General features: G+C 41.4%; 1 protein-coding gene across 10 annotated transcripts in view; it reads left to right on the top strand.

Annotated features, from left to right (window-relative positions):
• FILIP1 (filamin A interacting protein 1) overlaps positions 1-20,246 on the top strand; it is a 109,031-nt gene that overhangs the window by 43,277 nt on the left and 45,508 nt on the right. For all 10 annotated transcript variants that reach the window (XR_010606042.1, XM_065632812.1, XM_065632810.1 and 7 more), the window contains 2 exons: positions 746-1,024; positions 19,946-20,119. Coding sequence is in view for 9 of the 10 variants with exons in the window: in XM_065632812.1 (XP_065488884.1) it covers positions 752-1,024; positions 19,946-20,119 (447 nt within the window). In the remaining variant the exon portion in view is untranslated. The remainder of the gene's footprint in view (positions 1-745; positions 1,025-19,945; positions 20,120-20,246) is intronic.

Here is a 20,246-nt window from a genome sequence, read left to right as displayed (position 1 = left end):
TTTTTGAGAAGACCTGAATCTTCTGGAAGGACTTGCCCATTTACCTCTTAGTGGTCTCATGTTCTGTGTGCTCTTCTTTCAAACTTCTTTTCACTTTTATTGCAATTATTGTCTAATAATCCCATGCAGTATTTAGCTTAGGATGGAGTTAACAACTAGATTTGACTGTATTCGCATTTGTCTTTGTTACCTGGGATAAAACCATTGCTTCAGTCAACGAAACTGTAGAGTCACATTTGTTTGCCAGGCATTGTCGCTCCACTCTCATAGAGAATTTATACTCAAGGAATGTGCTTTTCTAAAATTTAACTGCATTCCTGTCTCTCAAGTAAACCTCATGTTAAAATAAGATCTACTTGACAACCTGCTTTGTTTTGTAGTGATGAATTGTGAATGATCAAAATGTTGACTGAGGGAAAAGGAACGTTGAAAAATGTTCTTTATCATTTTTCCGCATCACTTTTAAGTTCCGTACATTTAAACTCATATCAGCATCTTGGCATGCTGGGAAAGATGGTTAGCCTTACTTCAGGACTTTGTTAAATTTGTAATTAATGCCCTGGATTCACTGTCTGCCACACACAGAGTTGCTGAAGTGGTTGAGCTTTCTACCACTGTCTTTTGAGCATGACAGTATTTTTCAATTTTCAGAAGACGGTTGTTCTTCCAAAAGGCAGTATTTCCACTGCGGCTTTTTGTAAGTAATTTCATTTATAAATGCATCGTTATGTTTGTTTCTTTCTAGGTAGGGATGAGGTCCCGAAACCAAGGTGGAGAAAGCTCGTCTAATGGGCACTTCTCCAGTTCCAAGCCTGTCATCAGCCATGCAGAGAATGAAAAGCTTCAGGAGGATGCCAAGAAAAAGAGCAAACCTCATCGGAAGGAAGATGAGGTCATGGTTTCAGCAACTGTCAAACGGCACTCAAAATCACCTGGACCTACTGAAAGAAAGAACAAGAAGTCCCTAGAGTTTTCTAAAGAGGACTTGATAAAACTCCTCAGTATAATGGAAGGAGAACTGCAGGTAAACTAAATGTATTTTTTACTATATTTTCTATGTATCTATTTATTTTTAGGTTGTCCAAGATGCGCAGGGCCCAACTGACAGTGACATGCAAATTTCAGGCAAAGGACCATAAGGAGAGAACAGTGGTAGGTAGTTGGTGGTTAACAAGACAGTCATAGTTTTAAGTGCTGCTTTATTTACCATCTCTATCTGCAGCTACCAAAGCAAGAGAAATTACAAACACCTGTAAGAACTGATGAAGAAGGAGGGATCTGAAGGTCTTGAACACTTTAAAAGAGGCAGAAAACAACCACAGGGGAATCAGTTGGGAAAAAGGCAAGCACATATAGTGAGTGTATTTATAATCTTCAATGCAAATATTCGAAGGACAAATCTGCAAGTCAGTAATATTGAAAAAAAAGGACATAAGATGGCCCCTGGACCTTCTGCATACTCAGATGTTGCTCAGGACTTGACCTGTCCCACCTGGCCTCCAGCATTCTGAACATTCCCTGCCTTGCAAAGGCCCATTAGTTTTATTTCTTGGAGTAGTGCTTCCTTTAATATTTACTCAATCATCCTGATTTGCATGTTTATTCAGCCCAGTAGTAAGTCCTTGACAGCAGACAGCCTGATTTTGTGCTTAACTTACATGCCCCAAATTTCCATCCAGTTTTGAGAATTCTCTTAATTGTTAATAAATCACGGAGCTCTCAGGAATCTCAGCCTTCAGTAAAAATGTGATTTCAAAATAAAGAGCTGAAAGACGGTATTTCAAAAATTCATTATGAACACTTGTGACTATTCAAAACTTATCCCTTTTGTGGTAGGACTGCTTGCTGCTTGCCAAATTTATGCATTCTTTTGTTTGCACTTTAATGATACTCTTCACTGAATCCATGGACAAGCGGAATAAAACTGCCCAACCTGTGTGAAAGCATTTTATGTCTCAATCCCTTTATTCTAGTTAAAAATCATTATTTAGCATTTCATATAAGGCTTTACTTTTTCCCTGAAACCTACATTCATAATATTCTTACTTTCATTTTGGACTTGTTACCTTCTTATCTGATTAAAAGAAGCAATTGTTTTGGAAGTGATCAATTAATTTCTTTGGTATATGATTCACCTGAGTTGCACCATTACCACAACGCTGAGGTTTCATCTAATCAAGTATCATTCTTCCCATACGTAATTCACCTTCAGTTTGTCAGAAAGTGCTTCCAAGTTCAAGTGCGTTCTAAGTAAGTAATTTTATCACAAAGACAGAGAACAGTCATTTTGCAGTGAAAAACTGGGGAAATAAGCAAGAAAATCTGTTGAATGCAATTTTGCAATGGAAAGAAACTTTTATCATTACAGAACAATATCCATATTTATAGTGCTTCATTTTACTTTATTAAAAACAATGTATATGTCATTTCCTAAATGATGGAACTAGCATGCAGTTTCGGTGGTGAATAGAGCCAAACCTCATTAGAAATGTATCATGCCCATGTTATTTAGAAGTATTTACCCTGAAGTCACCTTTGTGGTCTGGAAAGGGGAGGCAAAGAAAGTCACTAATGTTTCCTGGGTAGCAATAAAAGTAGTCTTTATTCTTATCTCTGTTCAATACATGGAAATGTGGCTCTTCACCATACTCTTACTTTGTAGAGGAGTCACACAACCTTTAAAGGACTGCCCACATTCTCATTATCACTCTGGGGATGGTGGGGATAGCTGCCGTCTGCACTGTAATATGGGCTGAAACTTCTCACCAAGATGATAATCCCATTGCCATGGACAATACTTTTAGGGATATTCATATGTACAGACACCACAAAGATGTTTAAGCACTGCTAAAGCTTCCCAGCACCACAGGAGGATTATGAGGACAACCACATTGGTAGCTGTAGACCGTGTCTGTTCTGCTCCCTGCTACCAAGCAAGGAAGAGAATCATTATTCTTTTAATCCAGAAGAGTTTCTAATTTCATTTTAAAAATCCTGTTTGAGTTAGTTACTTACCTATCACCTGTGTTGAACCATTACTGAAGTGGGCAAGCTATGGCACTTTGGCTTGAGATGAGAGCTTGGCTTTAACACTTTAAATTAAGATGAGCCAAGGAAGGCTCCAGCCAAACTAAATAGTCTGGTATTACCTCCTGGCTGTCACAGTGACCTAATGCACTGAGTCATTTCATGGCTTTTCATTTTCAGATCGGTTCAGACATCTCCGGTGGTTGGCTGGCGTTTTGTTGGACTGGCAAATCAGACTGTGGGTTTATTTTGAAGCCATTTCAATACTGGCAAAGCAAACATTATATAGGAATATGTAAGATGCAAACAGTGAGCTCAGCCACGGGCAGTAATCTGGTCATGCCAGCCATGGGATTTGCAGGGTAAACTGGTAATGCACACATATGCTTTACGTGTGGAGTTCACTACTCACGTAATCTAACAACATAGGAAACATAGGAGTTCTGGTCGACTACAGGTTGACCATGAGTCAACAATGTGCCCTTGTGGCCAAGAAGGTCAACGGTATCCTGGCGTGCATTAAGAAGAGTGTGACCAGCAGGTCGAGTGAGTTTATCCTCCACCTCTTCTCTGCCCTGGTGAGGCCGCATCTAGAGTACTGCATCCAGTTCTGGGCTCCCCAGTTTAAGGATAAGGAATTACTGGAGGGAGTCCAGCAGCGGGCTATGGAGATGATTAGGCGCCTAGAGCACCTTTGTTATGAGGAGAGACTGAGAGAGCTGGGTCTGTTCAGCCTGGAGAAAGCTGAGGGGGGATCTCATCAATGTTTATCAATATCTCAAGGGTGGGTGTCAAGAGGATGGGACCAGACTCCTTTTAGTGGTACCCAATGAGGATGAGGGGCAATGGGCACAGACTGAAGCACAAGAGGATCCATCTGAATATGAGGAAAAACTTCTTTACTTTGAGGGTGACAGAGCACTGGAACAGGCTGCCCAGAAAGACTGTGGAGTCTCCTTCTCTGGAGACACTCAAAACTTGCCTGGACACATTCCTGTGTGATCTGCTCTAGGCGAACCTGCTTTAGCAGATGGGTTGGACTAGATGATCTCCAGAGGTCCCTTCCAACCCCAACCATTCTGTGATTCTGTGACCCATGCCACGTTGCTTTTGGTATCAATTTTGAGTCCTTACTTTGGGACTTGACCTCCTAGTTCTTTGTTTTGAAGATGAATGTGCCAGTAAACCGTGGAGGCATGCCATAGCAGTGATTCTTCTGTCTTCTTATATATGTGTGTATATATATATATATATATATATTTATTTTTTTTTTAAATTATAATGACCTCAGGTAGCTTGCCTGTGCTTTCGCTTCTAGGGCCAAGTTGGGCTCAGCTCTGCCTGTAGTCAGATTTTCTGGCTGGGCTCTGTGCACTTACTGAACATAGAGAAGAAAAGGTTTCAATAAACAGCTGAGGTTACTGTAGCCTAGGCCTTGTTTTGTAAGAAAATAAAAGGGCAGAAAAAGCATACAGAAGCTGCAGCGATGAAAATGTATCTCAATATATATGGCAGGAGACCTCTTAAGTACAGCCTCTCTGAAGGAGAGTGGGACACAAATGAACTGATGACAGGAATTTATTTCAAAGGCCTTAAAGTTCAGTGGAGTGTCTTTTCTCTTGTGAAATCTCACTGCTCATATAAAAATTTCTAATTTTTAAATACTGCAAAACTGATTTGAAAGGAAGACTACCAACACCAGTAGAATAAATTGGACCATGAAGGCACCGTATTAATTTCCCTGGTAGCTGCAGTCAAACCGACATTTGAATAATATTAAGTACAGAGCAACACAGGCAGTGTGCATCTTTACATTTAAGATATAACCCTCTCTGTGGTTCACAGATTTTTGTTCAACAGCCTATGTATTTGTCCTGGCAGGAATATATTCCCCGTACACTTTCTGAGCACCAGTCATTAATCTCTCACAATACCAACACTGATTTTCAACATTTCCGGATTAGGGGCCTAAAGTAAATGAGAAGCAGTGTTCATACATGTTTACCACCTATTAGGTGTTTAGAAAAAAAAACCCACAATAATAAAAGTTCATTTACGAAGACAGCACTCCACTACAAATTATTGGGGTTTTTAAGAAGAATAATTTCTTATCCAGATTCTGTGCCTATTGCCAGATGACAATTTAAGCCTGGGAGACAGTTTCCTATATCTCATACCAATTCAAATAGGAGCAACTTCTCCACTCAAGGCCTTTATTATAGCTCGTGTTTTACTGTTTTTCTGCAGCAGTGAGATGGCATTCATTCCCTGCAGCTCAGCCACCCGCTCCTGTTGAGGTCCTTCACATGCTTTAAGGCCAAGGGAAATGTTTCCTGAGAGCCTGGTGCTGTGGAGGGGCCAAGCTTTGGTCCTCAGAGCCAGCCAGTGATGTGGGATGTAAATGAAATATGTATTAAGGTATCAGCTGTACATTTCTTCTGCTGCAGGCCTGAGGATGTGGATGGGAAATATGTGAAATGTGGTGTCTTAGAGAACAGTATGTATAAAATACAACTGAGATGTAGATTAACCACAAGCCACGATTCCTGAGAAGTCTTCAGGCTTCCAAATGGTCTAATGTAACAGTGGATTTGGACAGACTTTTGAAGGGAAACACTGCGCAGCAGATATTCAGAAGTGAACTTATTTGCATAGCATCCCTCCTTCAAGGGGAGAGACCAAATGACTTTGCTGTCAAAGAAACCCTTTAATTTGTATTTGCTGAAGACTGCATTCAATGGTTGAATGTTCACACAAGGTGTCAGAGCGAGAGCTCCCCGGGAGGGATGTTTCCTCTTGCCTGGGGAGCAGCAGCCAATGCACCCCAGGGCAAAGGGTGCTCCCCCTGTATCTCCAGTCCTGACTTGAGGCCAACACTTCTTGTCATGTCCAGTTTGATTTGGTCTCTCTGAGGAGGTTGCTAGTGAAATCTTCATTCCAGGATTAAGACTGCCAGCCTGGGGTTAGTAGGTTAATTGCATTTGTGCTCCTGAGTAGCAAACTTGTGGCTTCATCAGCTGCAGAGGGGTTGTTGTAGGGCAGGTTTGGGGGACTGCTTGCTGATGGCTGAAATAGGGTTATCGTGGGGGAAAGGAGCTCACTCATCCAACAGAGCCAGGAGGAACTCATCTCCAGGTGGGCTGCAAGACTTTCTTCTTAACCTGGGTGTTTCAGGGAAGGGTTAGCAGAGGTGGGTGAGGGCTGTGGGTTTTGTTGTCTCTGGTAAGGTCTTTATGAAACACTTAGATACCAGCGACTGTACATCCTGCCATGAGGGAAATCCTCTTTCTTAACAAACTCAAATAGCAAGTACCCACGTGAGTACAGGTAATCTACTACCTCTTGCATTCTAACATTTTAAAAGATATTTTGGTATTTTACCATCTATCTTTCTATCAGAAATCTAGGCTTTGTAAATGTAAAGGGGGAAAGGAAAATTATTTGCTGTTTCCATTTTTCTACTTTCTTCTCTTTTTGTATAGCTACATATTTTATTAATACATTCTATTTTATAATCATTCTGTTCTGTTCTCTTTCCCAAGTTTGATCTTTCCTTCTTTCTTCAGCTTTCCTTCTCTTCTCCTTTATTTCTTTAGCTGTGACTTTTTTCCCCTATTCTACCTTTTTGTCACTTCCTCATCCTTATACTGCAGATGCATTGACTGACCAATTTTCCTGAGAATCCTGGATGTAAAACTCTAGAAGATCTGCTGTAAATCAAGTCCCAGCAGCTAATCCTCTAGGCAAAGCCTGTATTTAACCTTTGTCATTAATTTATCAAGCTGTGTTTTTAGACTAGGTGGGCTGTTTACCTTGACTGCTCCTATTGGAAAATAGTTCCAGAACCAAAAATCTTTCATGTTTAGCAAATTTATTTCTTTCAATTTCTAGTGCAATTGTAATCATATCTAGTGAAACTAGATCGTACTGATCACACTTGAAAAAGCCTACCTCTCTTTCTACTGTTTAATGACTGATGTGTTTGTAAACTGCAGTCTCTCACCCTCTGAGCCTTTGTTTTGCTCTGCTAACCATGCCACATCCTTTTAGTTTCCTCTAGCAAAACAGACTTTCCAAATCTTCCATCACCTCTTGATCGGGACCAATTACACCCTGGCTTCGTCTTTCTTCGCATCTGAAGCTGGAACTGTGCACGGTGCACTAGGAGAGAGCTCTCTGATGCCTTGTACATTGAGTTTAAGATTTCCCTTTCTCTGCTGACATGACTTTACTGACCCTTCCCATCACTCGTCAGTCTGATTGTTACAGGCCAAAGAGTTTGACTCTGTAGCTGTATTTGTGATGTTTTTCTCTCTTTTTCCTCTTTCTGCAATGTGTAAACTTCCATGTAATGCCTTGAACTACTTTTATTTTGAACTTGACTTCCCTGAGATATCAAAACGACATTGTGATAGCCACCTCAGTATTGCTTAGTTAAAAATATCATACAAATTCCTATATTTTTTCTTCAGTGTCTTTCTTGATACTCTTGCATTAATATTACTAAATATTGAGCTGCCTGAAAGCTCAAGCGAGTACTATGAGGTAGGTAGGTGGAAACCATACGTGTTTCTTTTGGGTAATATTAAAGTCAGAAGAGAAAGCTGGGACAAGATGCCTTGGCACTGGAGGAAACAGTACATGACAGAGTGAAGAGGAGTTTTCAAATGGTCATTAGCAATGTCGCACAGTTTGAGAAGCAGAAGAAGAGCCAGAGTGGAAAAAATAGGTAAAGTCAGAGAAAAGTGTATGTAGAGTAGCTTTGCATAAGGGTTTATAACTGTGAAGTCTTGTTAATTGGATTGAAATAGTTTAGGATTTTCTGAACATATCATACAGATGAAATTCAAATCATCCGAGAGAAAAACCTTGGCATGTACAGAGCTACAGGGAAAAAGAGAAGATAGGGTTAATGTGAGGAGATGACTTAAGGAGAAAGGAATGAGAGGAAAGAGGTTGAGCAAGAGAAGAAAAGGAGTGTAAGGGGGGGAATAAAACAGTGATAAATGTAGCCAAGCTAGAGACATGGAAAGGGGACACATAAAAGGTTAGAAAATGAAGAGAAAGATGGTACCCACACTGTAGCAAAACTAGAGCCTAAAAAAAATCCCTAAAAAAGTCTGACATAAGAATAGTAGTACAATGAGTTAAAAAATGATCTCTGACTGACTCCTTGTTTGTTTGTTTATTTGTGTTTTCCTGGTGAAGCAGTCTTTTGCAGGACAAAAAGATTAAGGTAGACTTGCGACCACAAATGCTGTCTTCTATTTTCATTGAATAATTTATAACCAGAGATGAATTTTGTCCAGAATATTATGTTTTTTCTGTAGCTTGCACTCATTGCTGTGCAAAGTGCAGGACATACCGTGGGAGGTAAGAAGGGCTTGTCTAGTGAATCCCAGAAACACTAATTTTAAAACAGAACCCTGCTGTTTTATGAGAGAAAAAGAAAAAAAAGAAAAAAAAATGTAAAACAGTGCACCAAAATACCGAGTGTTTCAGAAAGATGGACCCAATTTGAAATCACTATATCTTTGAAATTTGGGCCATCTCTTTTAAATACCCTGTATAGCCAAATTGTACTACTCAGGCAATTTCCTGCTCCCTCTGAAATTAAGGGCAGAGGTACTATCAACCCTAGTGATGATCACCATCTCTTTGGTAATAAAATTGCTTTAGAATTATATGTATTTCAAAGTAATTATCCTCAATAAAATGTTGCTGTCACTAGACAGCTGTAGGCAGAAAACCTCTTTCACAAAGGCATTTTAACATCCTTCTCTGTTAATGCCTGAGATGCACTTAACAGAGCTACATCTATCATGTTATTTAGGCTTGGAAGGTCAGAAGAGAGAGGAATAATTGGCAGGTGTCTCTGATCCATTGTGAACCTCTCATCTAGAGTGAAGGGAAGAGTATGAGCAGCTTGGTGTTTTTCAAAAATTCTTGGTCTTCTGTCCAAAACAAAACAGTAAATGCTGTCCTTGATCGCCTTTTAAGTTTCGGTCTTGTTCCCATTGGGATCAGTGTCTTTAGCTGATCCTCATTTGTAATCTTTAAAAAATATTTTTAATCAACAGATGTCATTTGACTCCTTTTTTTCTTTCATGTACTTAATAGAAATTGTATACTCAGTGCAACAGTAATGAGAAAGCTTGTATCTTTTCTCATTTTCTTGAGAGAAGGCTCACTCCGTGGGAGATGACATAGCCAATCCTTTTGCAGTAAGTGCTAGATGCAGGGACTCTCTGGCTTTAAAATATCTGGCATTCTTGGGAAAGTTTGCAATGAGCATATGTCTTATGTATCATAATGCTGTCCAGTACTCTGAGTCACCAGTTGTTAATTTAACATTGCAGTTGTAGCTGAGTCTGTTTTTATTAACTTTGCTGCTCCAGTTTTGTATTTATTAGATTTGTGTCTCCTGCTCTCTAGCTGAGGATCAGATAAGCTCCTGAGAGCAACATGGATTATTTTCCATCCAAAATGAGCTTTAACAAAAGCAAATATAAGCCTTTATATAATAATTGTGAGAACGTGGCTATTTGAGAAAGTGTCTTGTTTCTAGGGTTAAAGGCTCCACCTATTGGTTGACTAAAATGTGAGAAATGTAACATTTTCACATAGAAAACTGCTGGCCTCGCTGAACATCCTGTGTCTTGCCACATCTTTACAAAATTGCTGGCTTCAGTGTAGAATTTTGCATGATGTCTAAAATAAAACGAGCCCAGTGACTTATTTCTGAGGGCTGTGCACATGCAGCACCCAAAGTGATGCACTGGTGAGCCACTATGAAGGAAAGTCTTTTCCTAGGACAGGAATGGTTTGGATTTTGCAAGTGGAGTCTTTGTTATCTTGGAAATTATTGTTTGTCTTCACAAAAAAATTAGCATAAATTCTTCCATGTGAGCAAAATGAGTGGAATTGACTAACCCAAATACAGTTTCATGATAATTTCCAGGCATTTGTCACCTTCAAGTTCAAACAAATCAGAAACAGAAGTATCGATACGAACAGCTTCATAATCAAAACCCATTTCCCCAGTTCTGGCTCAAGCAGTCTCAGCAGCTCAGGCAAAACAGCATTTTGAAGGGCTTCAGAGTCATTCCTGGGAATGCAACGAGAGGATGCAGAGAGGAGAGGATGTCCAAGTGGGGTTTGGGGAAGGCGAGGGGAAGTACAGACATTGGGGTGAACCAGGGAGGTTTTGGAGACAGCAGGAGGATGTGAGGGCACTATGGGCATGTCCAGGAGCTCTTGCTCTGTGCTTTTAATTGCCCACCCTCTCTAAGTCGCTTTACTCTAAGAGTTTGTGCCACTTCCCTCGTCTCCTCTGACAACTTCTCTGTTCAAATAATTGGCTATGCTGGTGAGTGCTCGCTGTCGTGCAGTCCTACGGTTCTTGCCCATTCATCAGTCACCAGAAACTTGAACGCACATCCATGTAGCACAGAGTGCTGAAAAGCAGCTTGTTGGAGTCAACAAAGTGCTTGGACAAGATGAAGTTGTGTATACAGTTTGTCACACATGTATACACACTCAGGTCTGTTGGTATCCTGCTCTGATTTATGCTGGCGTCTCCTCAGAGGAGGCAGAAGGATTTCCGCTGAGCTTCATCTTCCCCATGGCTACGAACCCACTGGCACCAGTTTGTCTCTCTCCATCCCACTCCACATGTGCTCATCCCTGACAGAGAACAGATAGGTCACTGCAGAAAAAAATACCTAGGCAGGTTTCTTCCTCTTGGAGAGGGGGTACTTAACAGCAGCAGCTTCAAGTGCCTCCCTGAAGTTCAGGTCAGAACACTTAATTTCAGGTGCTTCAGTTCCTTATACAGTCAATGAAGTATTTTTGAAGAGCAGTTTTGAAAACCTGAGTTACATTTCTAATGAAGATACTTTTTAGCTTCCAATGGATTTCAACAAATTGGATTATAGAAGTACATAAACATGAAGGAAATAAAATAATACAGTTATGGGGAAAAACGAATAGGAGAACAGCTATATTGATGTCAGAGTAACATATTTTTTTTAGTATTCATAATGTTAGTACATAGATCTTATATATGCTCATGAATTAAATCTCACCACCTTCCTGGGAAGTATTGTTTCCTTTATGGAATGGAAACTGGAGCACAGTGACATTAATTTTATGTGTGAAGCATGAGAAAGAGGTCCATGAACAGAACATGGATCTCTTGAGTCTTGGTCCAAACTGTTTAACATAAGATTAAAGGGCAGATGATAACACAAGAAAGAGGAAAATAAATTATTTTCCTGTTATTATCCTTTCATTAGTCATCTTTTTTTCTTCTTAAAGAGGTGCTAACTGATCACAAAATAGGTTGTGGTTACAAAAGGAGCACAGCAACTTACTACACGACTCCAGCAGTATAGGAACACCTCAATGTGTGGGAAATACGCTGCAATTTTAATGACTTCCTACACTACCATAGTAGCTCGAGACTGGCCATTCATCTGGGACATGGAAAGCTGCAGATCATTTTCTTAGCAGAATAAACCAGAAGAGGGACTTATTCATTTGGGTTTTCATGTCTGATTTGGACAACCTGAACCAAGGAGATCTCCTCTGCCTTTGCAAGCATTGTGGTGACTAGTACTGCTCAGAGGAAAGACCTGAAGCTGCTTTGTCAATGACCTCATTTGCTAGGATGCACACTGCATCACGTAGCCACAAACCAGCCCTGAACTGCGAACACAATTATTTGTGCGCTGTTGTTCATGATTCTTCCTGCTCAGGTGTCCAAAAAGGTGTTTTAATAGACGTTCCTTCCTCTCCTTGCTGGCTAGTTGGATCAATTTGTGGTCTCTGATCGCTGCCAGGCTCCAGATCATGTGCGAAATGTTATTGTGTCATTAATGTTGGCTGGGATGTAAACTACATGACCGGATATGGCAAACACAAAACACCAGCTTTAGCCATTGGGATGCATTGCTGAAGCACGCAGAGCATATCCCAACACGCAGATTCGTGGACAGAACTGACAGTGACCCCTTGCATTGGCTGCTCTGTGCTGACTGAATCATGACACTGTAATTCTATATGCTGCAGTAACTGTCCCACAGTATGATAATATTGAGCAAAGCACTCTTGCAGTGTGAAAAGGCAAGACAGGGTATCCCAGACCCCAATAATTCTGAAAACATCAAGCAGTGTGGAGTTAATACTTTTCGGGGCCTTGCCATGGGAATTTTCTGGCTGTGGACCAGACTGCAGATAATTAATTATGTCAGTGAAAACTCTGGTGGCCTGTTTTCTTCACAAAAAAGTGACATCATCCATGGAGCTCTCTGGCAATAAAGCAGAACAAAGCTGTGTGGGCAGGAAATAACAGACAGATGTCTTCTAGTGCTCATTTGATCTGTTTCGAAGCTTGCTGTAAGAAATAATACATTGCTCAGTGCTGCTTCTCCTCAGCTCTGCAATCTTTAGCGTGGACTTTTTTAAACATAAGAAACCAAATTAATCTCTGATGTAATTCTTCTGGAGCCACTTCAGAGGGTTTGTGTGGTGGATGAGCTGATCTATCATGTGCCTCTCCTCCGGTATTGATTTTAGAAGGACTTTCTGTACTATCACTGTAAGATAACACACAACAAAATGAAATATACTGTATAGCTCCGAAAGCTTCATACAAGGCCAGAAAGTTCTGCACGGTGTGAAGACAAGGCAATTCTGTTTCATATCCCCAGATTCATGAGGGATCACTTGCATTTCCAGATATCTTTCACTAAAGTTTTGTACAAAAAACACCAGTGGTCACTTTTCATCTCTGAAGTCACCTCTTTACATCCAAAGTAAATCATGTACATAGACCCGAGTTCAGAAATGTTAAATGAAATTCATGCGAGTGAACTCTACAGTTTCAAGTGTTAGGAAAGCAAGCTAAGATGAAAGGCAAGAAAAGAATTTTGCTGTACGTGGAGTCTTCCTTGCAAGAAAAACTATGTATACATGTCATTAGCCAGCATTTGGCATTACTAGAATCAGTGAGTGATATAAACAAGGCTACTTCAGATATCTGGTATGGGAGAGAAAAATATTTTTTGCATTTTTAGCAAAAAGGAGCTTTGCACAATGCAAGATGCATTAGAGCATCTGGTTTCCCAGCATTGAAGCATGTTTTGTACACTATGTACATCTGACCTGGAAGACAAATTGCTACCCAGTCCTTGTAGCAGTATGTAGGGATAGTTTGTGGAAGCCGGCCTTTAGAAGAACTATTACAGTAGATGGGGGTAATTTTTATTACTTTCTCTGTTCACATTCATAGCATCATGACACAAAATGAAGAAAGTGCATTTTCCTTTTAACTGTTTGAATTTCCTCCTAAGGTAAGAAGGGAAGTTACTCAGTTTAGACAGGGATTAGTGGATTAGCATTAAGAAAGTTGTGCAGATACAGGTTTTTGAGTATACCTGCCTGAAAACACTTTCTTCATTAAAGTAAACTAGGTGAATGCACAGTATTCACTTTCTGAGGTCTCTAATGTGAATTTTCAGAAATAATGGTATTCCCGCCCTAGCAGTGACATGATGCAAGCTTGTCATGGATAGCGCAGAAAGCAGCGTGACAACATTCTCCTGATCTCCCTCAGAAGGATGCCTTGACTGTACTGTTTGTTAGCTCTAGGTGAAACATTTGTAAAGTCTACTGGAATCTAGGAAGTCAGCCACTGGTAAGACCACAACATTACATGGAGAACCTGTGACCTTATCTAGTTTCTGATGCAGTACAGAGCAGCTGTTGTACTATAAATAACCTGAACTGTGTGCAATGCAAGTAAGCACACCACAAGTAGAAATAAAGGTTCCTGTCTGTGGTTTGATAGTTATTTCTTGTCATTAATCACTGGCAAGAAAAATATGACTTCATCAACACTAAACCTCTGTTACTTAGTGCTTTGACTTGTGCAGGCATAAAAAAAGTGTCATGATAACTAGAAAAGAAAAAGTCAAAAGCTGGAAATTTCAGATCTTCCAAATATCAGCGTAAGTGTATTCCCTATAAATACTACTCCTGGTTCTGAATTTTCAGAACTTCTTTCAATTAATTGAGATGGTTGCCATCATGTTATTGAAATATGTAGATTGCTCTGAAGTATTTAGATGTATTTTAGATCCAAACATGGAGCTATGAAGGAAATAGTTATTGGTAACTGATTTTGAGAGATGCACACTGTGAATTTGCAGGAAGGCTACTTAAAAACAAAATTCAGGACAAGAGTTTGGGAGATGTACTGGCAAAGGATCTTGAGTTGGATTTTAGTCTCAGCTGACAGTGGTCACATTAACTCCATTCAGCCCATCTTGAATACAACCAAAATTTTTTTTCTCATTTACTAGATGCCTTACATGCAACAAGTTCGATTAGCTCAGTCCCATTTCCCAGGTGACAAATGGGCTGTAGCAAAAATTCCTTGTTTAGTGGGTGCTGAGTTTTGTTAGCAGTCTTATGGGAGAGGCCAAAGACTGTGGGAATGGGGAGAGAGGGCTGTAGTAAATTGGCAGGGCAGGGCACGAGGAGGAAGCACGTCCGAACGCCGGGCTTGTGTAACAGTCTTTCCATTGACCAAGAATTCGGTTGCTAGGCTGCCAGTACCCTTTTACAAGCAGCAGAGTCATGCTATTGTTTCCTAAATGGTTTCAATTTTATGCAGGGACCTCTTTACATCCTTCCTATATCATTTAAATATTTTACTAGGCACGTAGTAAAGCGAGGTTTGGAAGTCGGACCTCTGCTCAAGCCAGTGAGAAAAAGAAAACCCTTCTCTTTTATTCTGCCAAAAAGTGAGTATTTCAGGGTAGCTCTGCGAACAGTGGCCTCACATCAGCCTTCCAGCTGGGCAGCTGAGGGGACAGGAGCATTGTCTTGGGGAATTCGTATTTCCCAGGTAGAAATGCAGACCCCACATTTTAACTAAGGGCACTAATCATTGGGTAGTAGAGAGGAAGGAAAGGAGAGCAGGCAAAGCTGTGCAGGACAGCAGTGCTCCACGGCACTTCAGCCCCTCCATGGATGTACTCAAGATCTGAGGTCACCAGCCTTTAGATTTTGGCACCTCCAGTAAGCACAAAACAAGACTTAGTTACAGTTCAACTTTGCAGTTCCTCTATCAGGAGTGACAGCTGAAGGAGTTAACTGAGTACTGTGTCCGGTTCTGGTCCCCACAAATCAACAAAGACACAGACAGGCTGGGGAAGGTCCAAAGGAATGTCATGGCAATGATCAAAGGGCTGGAGAACTTGCCCTATGAGGAAAGACTGAAGGAATTAAGTCTTTTCTCTCTGGAGAAGTCTTGTGGGGACCTCATCCCAGTATTCCAGTACTTAAAGGGCAGCTACAGAGAAGACGGAGGCTCTCTCTTCAAAAGGAGCCACACAGAGGAGACAAGGGGCAACAGATACAAATTGTACCAGGAGAGGTTTCATCTCAACATAAGAAATAAATTCTTTACAGTGGGAACAAATAATCAGTGGAACGACCTCCCCATGGATGTGGTAGCATCTCATCACCGGAAGTTTTCAAGGACAGGGTGCTAGATGATCTCATCTGGGCTTCTTTTCCCATGAAAGGTTGGACCAGATGATCTTTTGAGGTCCCTTCCAACCTGGGCTGTTCTATGGCTCTACAGTTCTATGAGTTTGATGGACAGGGATTCTCTAAGAAGGCTTTGCTCCTGGAGAAAATGAGTATAGAAAAACAGCTCTCAACATATTGAGCCTTCTGTGTTTTTACCATGAGAGTATTTCTTAGAGGTAAAACTAACCTTTTCATTAATCTGTCCTCACTGCTTCTGCTTTTACAGAATCAGGTACTTGGAGGGACTTCATTAACAGAAAAGTCCGTTTATTTTCAAGAAGCCACAACATGAACAGTACAGACTGAAAGCTAGCTTGTTATGTTCTGTAAGACAATTTAAGTAATGAAAAAAACAATTAAAGTAAATGTATGTGTTTTCTAAATTCTGTATCTTGACTTTAAAGAGCTTTTCTGACTAATTGCAGTCTTCTGGGCTTACGCAAGTTTCATTGTGTTACAAGCTGTTGCAATATGTGGTCTTCTCATGCCTGAATATTCTCTCTCAGAGCACCAACAAAAGAAAAAGACTTGAGAGATGGCTTTTCTGTGTCAAACACCATGTTTCTTCTACCAAAGCAGCCAACAACTTTCCTCTGGGTTTTATATATAAATTTACTTCCAATTTGAAATCTCTTTTCTTGTTTTTGTCTCCTAGCTTATGATTTATGCTAAACAGCGTTGTGATTTGAGACAAGGGAGGCCCTTACAGTAGATGTCCATCAGTAGAAACAGCTTGCCAGTATGGTTCCCTATTCTTAGCAAGGACCCCCCACTTTAAGCCTCTTGTACCTTTTTCCAGGCACATGTGTTGAAGTAGCCCAAGCGTTCCTCCCCAGGATTATCCTGGCTCGTTATCTGAAAATGGTCTGTATCCTGCAGTTTAATAGTTGTTCATTATACATTGAAAGAAAACATCTCCATGTGAGCTCTCTTCTAGTTGTTTCAGTGGAAAATTAGTCATCTGGAGGAAACATGAAATCACAAGTCATACAGGCCTGTTGTTTCAGCCCCTTCCCTCGACATTTATCCTAAGGAGTTTCAGAAAGACTAACTGGATTTGAAATTCTCGGGGCTGATGGGAGGTTAGGATGTCTCCTGGGCCCCTCTCTGACCTAGACTAGCTACACTATGCTGGAGATTGCTGCTGACCAAATGAAAAAGAAAATTTCTTTCCAGTTTATTATTAGCATGAGGCCCATTTTTTGGTCCAATGCTTCCTAGCAACCTGAGTGTCTGTTTGTTAGTTTGCTTTTCACAAACTGTTATCATCAATCCATGGAAACAGAGTACTTGGTGAATTAACTGATACCCTTGAAAAGATAACGATAGGAGCAGCGGCCAAGCCCAGAAAAGGCAGAAGGCATCTTGCCATGCTAAGGCGATCCAGACTCTGAGCGCCTGCAGAGTGCGGGATGCCCAAGAAGGGGGATGCAAGTGAGGACCTGCCTGCACCCTGGGGATGGTGCCACCCACCCTGGTCCCAGGCTGGGTACCCTCCCCATGGGCTGCAGCAGGGGTTTTCAGGGCTGACAGCCCTGCCCTGACCCTTGGAGATGAGCATGTCACTGCTTCATTTTAAAGACAAAGCCATGAATAAGGATTTTTTTTCAAAGCTCTGAATTGAGCTTGGGCACCTTCTCCTTTCCTGCCTGGGGTGCTAGTTCGTCCATTCAGCATCGCCCACTCCTCTGGCTTGGCTGCCTCTGGCTCTTGGAGGACTCAAACCTTCAGCTTCCAGAAATCTTTCTTAGCTGGCAAGTTATAAGCTGTTTCAGGGACTCTCATTTCCTCCAGCTAAAGTTGCTCCAATATTAATCACCAATGATTAAACACTAGTGAGGCTGGAAAGAAAGTATGCACAGCAAAACACAATAGGACTGGGGTCCCTCCATCAGCTGTTACTATATTGAATACCCATTGCAGGGACTGGAGTCCAGCTCCTTGCTCTCCCAAATCATAGCATTAAGTCACCAAGCCTGAGCTGTCTCTGTTCTGCCTGGCCATATCAATGTTTAATTACGCCATCCAGGGCCCAACTGCTTCAACAGGAGAGAATGAATTCCCCTCCCAAATAGCCTAGGGTCCAATGTGTGCCCGTCCCTGAGGAATGGGGTGTGTGGGGCCTGAAGATTTCTGTGCTGAGGACCAAAACGAATCGAAGTTGCAGCGTGCCTGGTTGTGGCGCTTGGTGCATAGGGTGGAAAGTGGCTGACCCCTCATCCCGCCGCTTTCGGTGCCCCCTTTGCACAGTGATGTGTGTGCCTGTGGCACCCAGCACCTCCTGCAAGGCGCACAGTGGGACAGCGAACTCTTTCACTGAGGTAAGACACGGACATGGGCCCAAAACTGCCACTTCCTAAAAGGGCCTAAGACAACACATTTTAAAATTATATTTATAAATACTCCCAAATTCCCTTGATGTTCTATTAGATTTTTTAAAGGCTTTTTCTTCAGTTATAGAAGCATTGGCCTCATAGTCATGAAGACACTAAGATAACTGTTACTTCTACAGGGATATAAATAACGATGTATTCTCAAACCTGTCTAAAACTTTCCTAAAATAACATTTTTTCCTGCATGGAGGGTGGGGTATTCCCAGGACATGATGTAGTGAGGTGTACAGGTTCTCTTGGCACTTTTGGGACTAACCCACATGATTCACTTATAGTTTTGATGTCTATGAGTGATGCACCTTTCCCACGCTTGTGCTGAAAAAACATTAATCCTATTCCAGTCTCTATTTTGTATCTTGCGGACATGCAGAAAGCTTTTACTCAAGATTGCAAAATGTTGTACAGAGTAGGCCCCTACAGCTAGGTGTTTATAATTGGGCTAGCTCTTGGATAAGTGGCACGATCTTTGCGTCAAAGTTTTTTGGTTTGGTTTGGTTTGGGGGTTTTTGTGTTTGTTTGTTTGGTTGGTTTGTTTGTTGTTGTTGTTTGTTTGTTTTTGTTTTATTTTTATGTCACTCTACATATATATTTAAGAAAAAAAAAAAGGATCTTTGCCATGTCTTGAAATTATTTCCTTGCTCATTTAAAGAGCAGGTGGTTTTGTTGAGCTGCAGTGCCACTGTGGTACTGAGTAAAGATTTAAGATTTGTTACAGGAATAATACAGAGTGCCATTATGAACACTGTGGAAGAGCATGAAGTGTTGGTCAGTTCATAAATCCTAAACCGTCATTGCTTACACAGTGGCAGAATTTGTAAGAGATTTTTCCTAAAATATCTGAACCTTTTCTTCACCCTTAATCTGCTTCCCAAGCCCACATGGGTTGAGTGTCAGAAGGGCAGGTGAGAGAAAAATTGGTGCCCGTACCCTTCTGCCCAGCATCCTTTTGGGTTGCGAGAGAGATGCTCTCCAGGGAAATGTATGAGCTCCCTTGTGCCTACCAAAAATTGTACGTTTTACAGCCCTCCCCTGGAGCATGGACTTATAAACCTTCCTTGAAGGACAAGCAAAGTGCCCTGCCCCCATTTTACAGATGGTTTAACAGATGTGGGCAAGTATCGTCAGAAACAGAGCTCAGGATTAAGTGTTTATGGGCAGAATAGCCCTAAAATGCCCCTTATGCACAGCCAGGTGACCTTGCAGAGCAGTCTCATCACGCGCAGGTGCCTGCTTGTGCTGCCTGGCGCTGGGGGCTCCCACGCAGGGTGGGCAGCAGGAGCTGGGCCCTGCGTTCCCCTGGGTCACGGGTGCAGCGCTGCTCCTGGATACGTCCCCAGCTCCAGCGTCCACAGCCCTCCTCCTTCGGCTCTGCCACCAGTCATGCCAGTTGGCTGGGATCTGCAGCACTTCTAGGGCTTAGCTTCAGCAAACAAAAGTTAGAAAACTTTATTTTAAGAGTTAATTGAAGGGAACATTCAGTCTCAAAGTCAGGTAGAGAATGACGAGGAAATACTTGATTCAAGGCTGTCTGAGAAATATTAATTCAGCCCACTTGTGCTGCTTGTTCTACTCTTCTCCTTACTCCAGTCAGGGAACTGCATGGGCAGCGCATAAGATGAAGGATATGAAGAGTAATGATGTTCCTTGGCTATAGTTGCAACACAGATAAAAATTCATAGCATTCAAATGTAATGACAGGCAGGAATAGATTAATTAATGCCTACAAGGATGACATTTGGATTGCACAGATCATGTTTACTCTGATATCTCCCAAAGTGTTTATATTTGCGTTGAAAGCCCAGCATTCTTTTAATTTATTTTACTTTTGTGTATGCAGTCTCTACATATGAAATACCCTCATTTTCCCTGTTTTCCCTATGGGTTAATAGGTTGGCTTATGGTACTGAATTGCAATGTTACAGGCAAGGGAGGATGTGATCCATATGCTGAAGACTGAAAAAACCAAACCTGAAGTTTTAGAAGCTCATTATGGGTCTGCAGCTCCAGAGAACGTGCTCCGAGTGCTACACAGGGATGCCATCCTTGCCCAGGAAAAGTCTATAGGCGAAGACGTCTATGAGAAACCAATTTCAGAGGTAATAACTTCTTGATTTACATCATTACATCTGTGCAGGGAGAATCCTAAACAGAAGTGAGACTCCACGTACTTTGCATGTGTGCAAAGCACACAAGCCAATGATACAGCCCTTGTACAAATGACAA

This window comes from Caloenas nicobarica, chromosome 3 (genome assembly GCF_036013445.1).
Source record: "Caloenas nicobarica isolate bCalNic1 chromosome 3, bCalNic1.hap1, whole genome shotgun sequence".
Classification (NCBI taxonomy): domain Eukaryota; kingdom Metazoa; phylum Chordata; class Aves; order Columbiformes; family Columbidae; genus Caloenas; species Caloenas nicobarica.
Note: the sequence above shows the minus strand (reverse complement) of the source record. Positions and strands in the feature narration are given on the sequence as shown.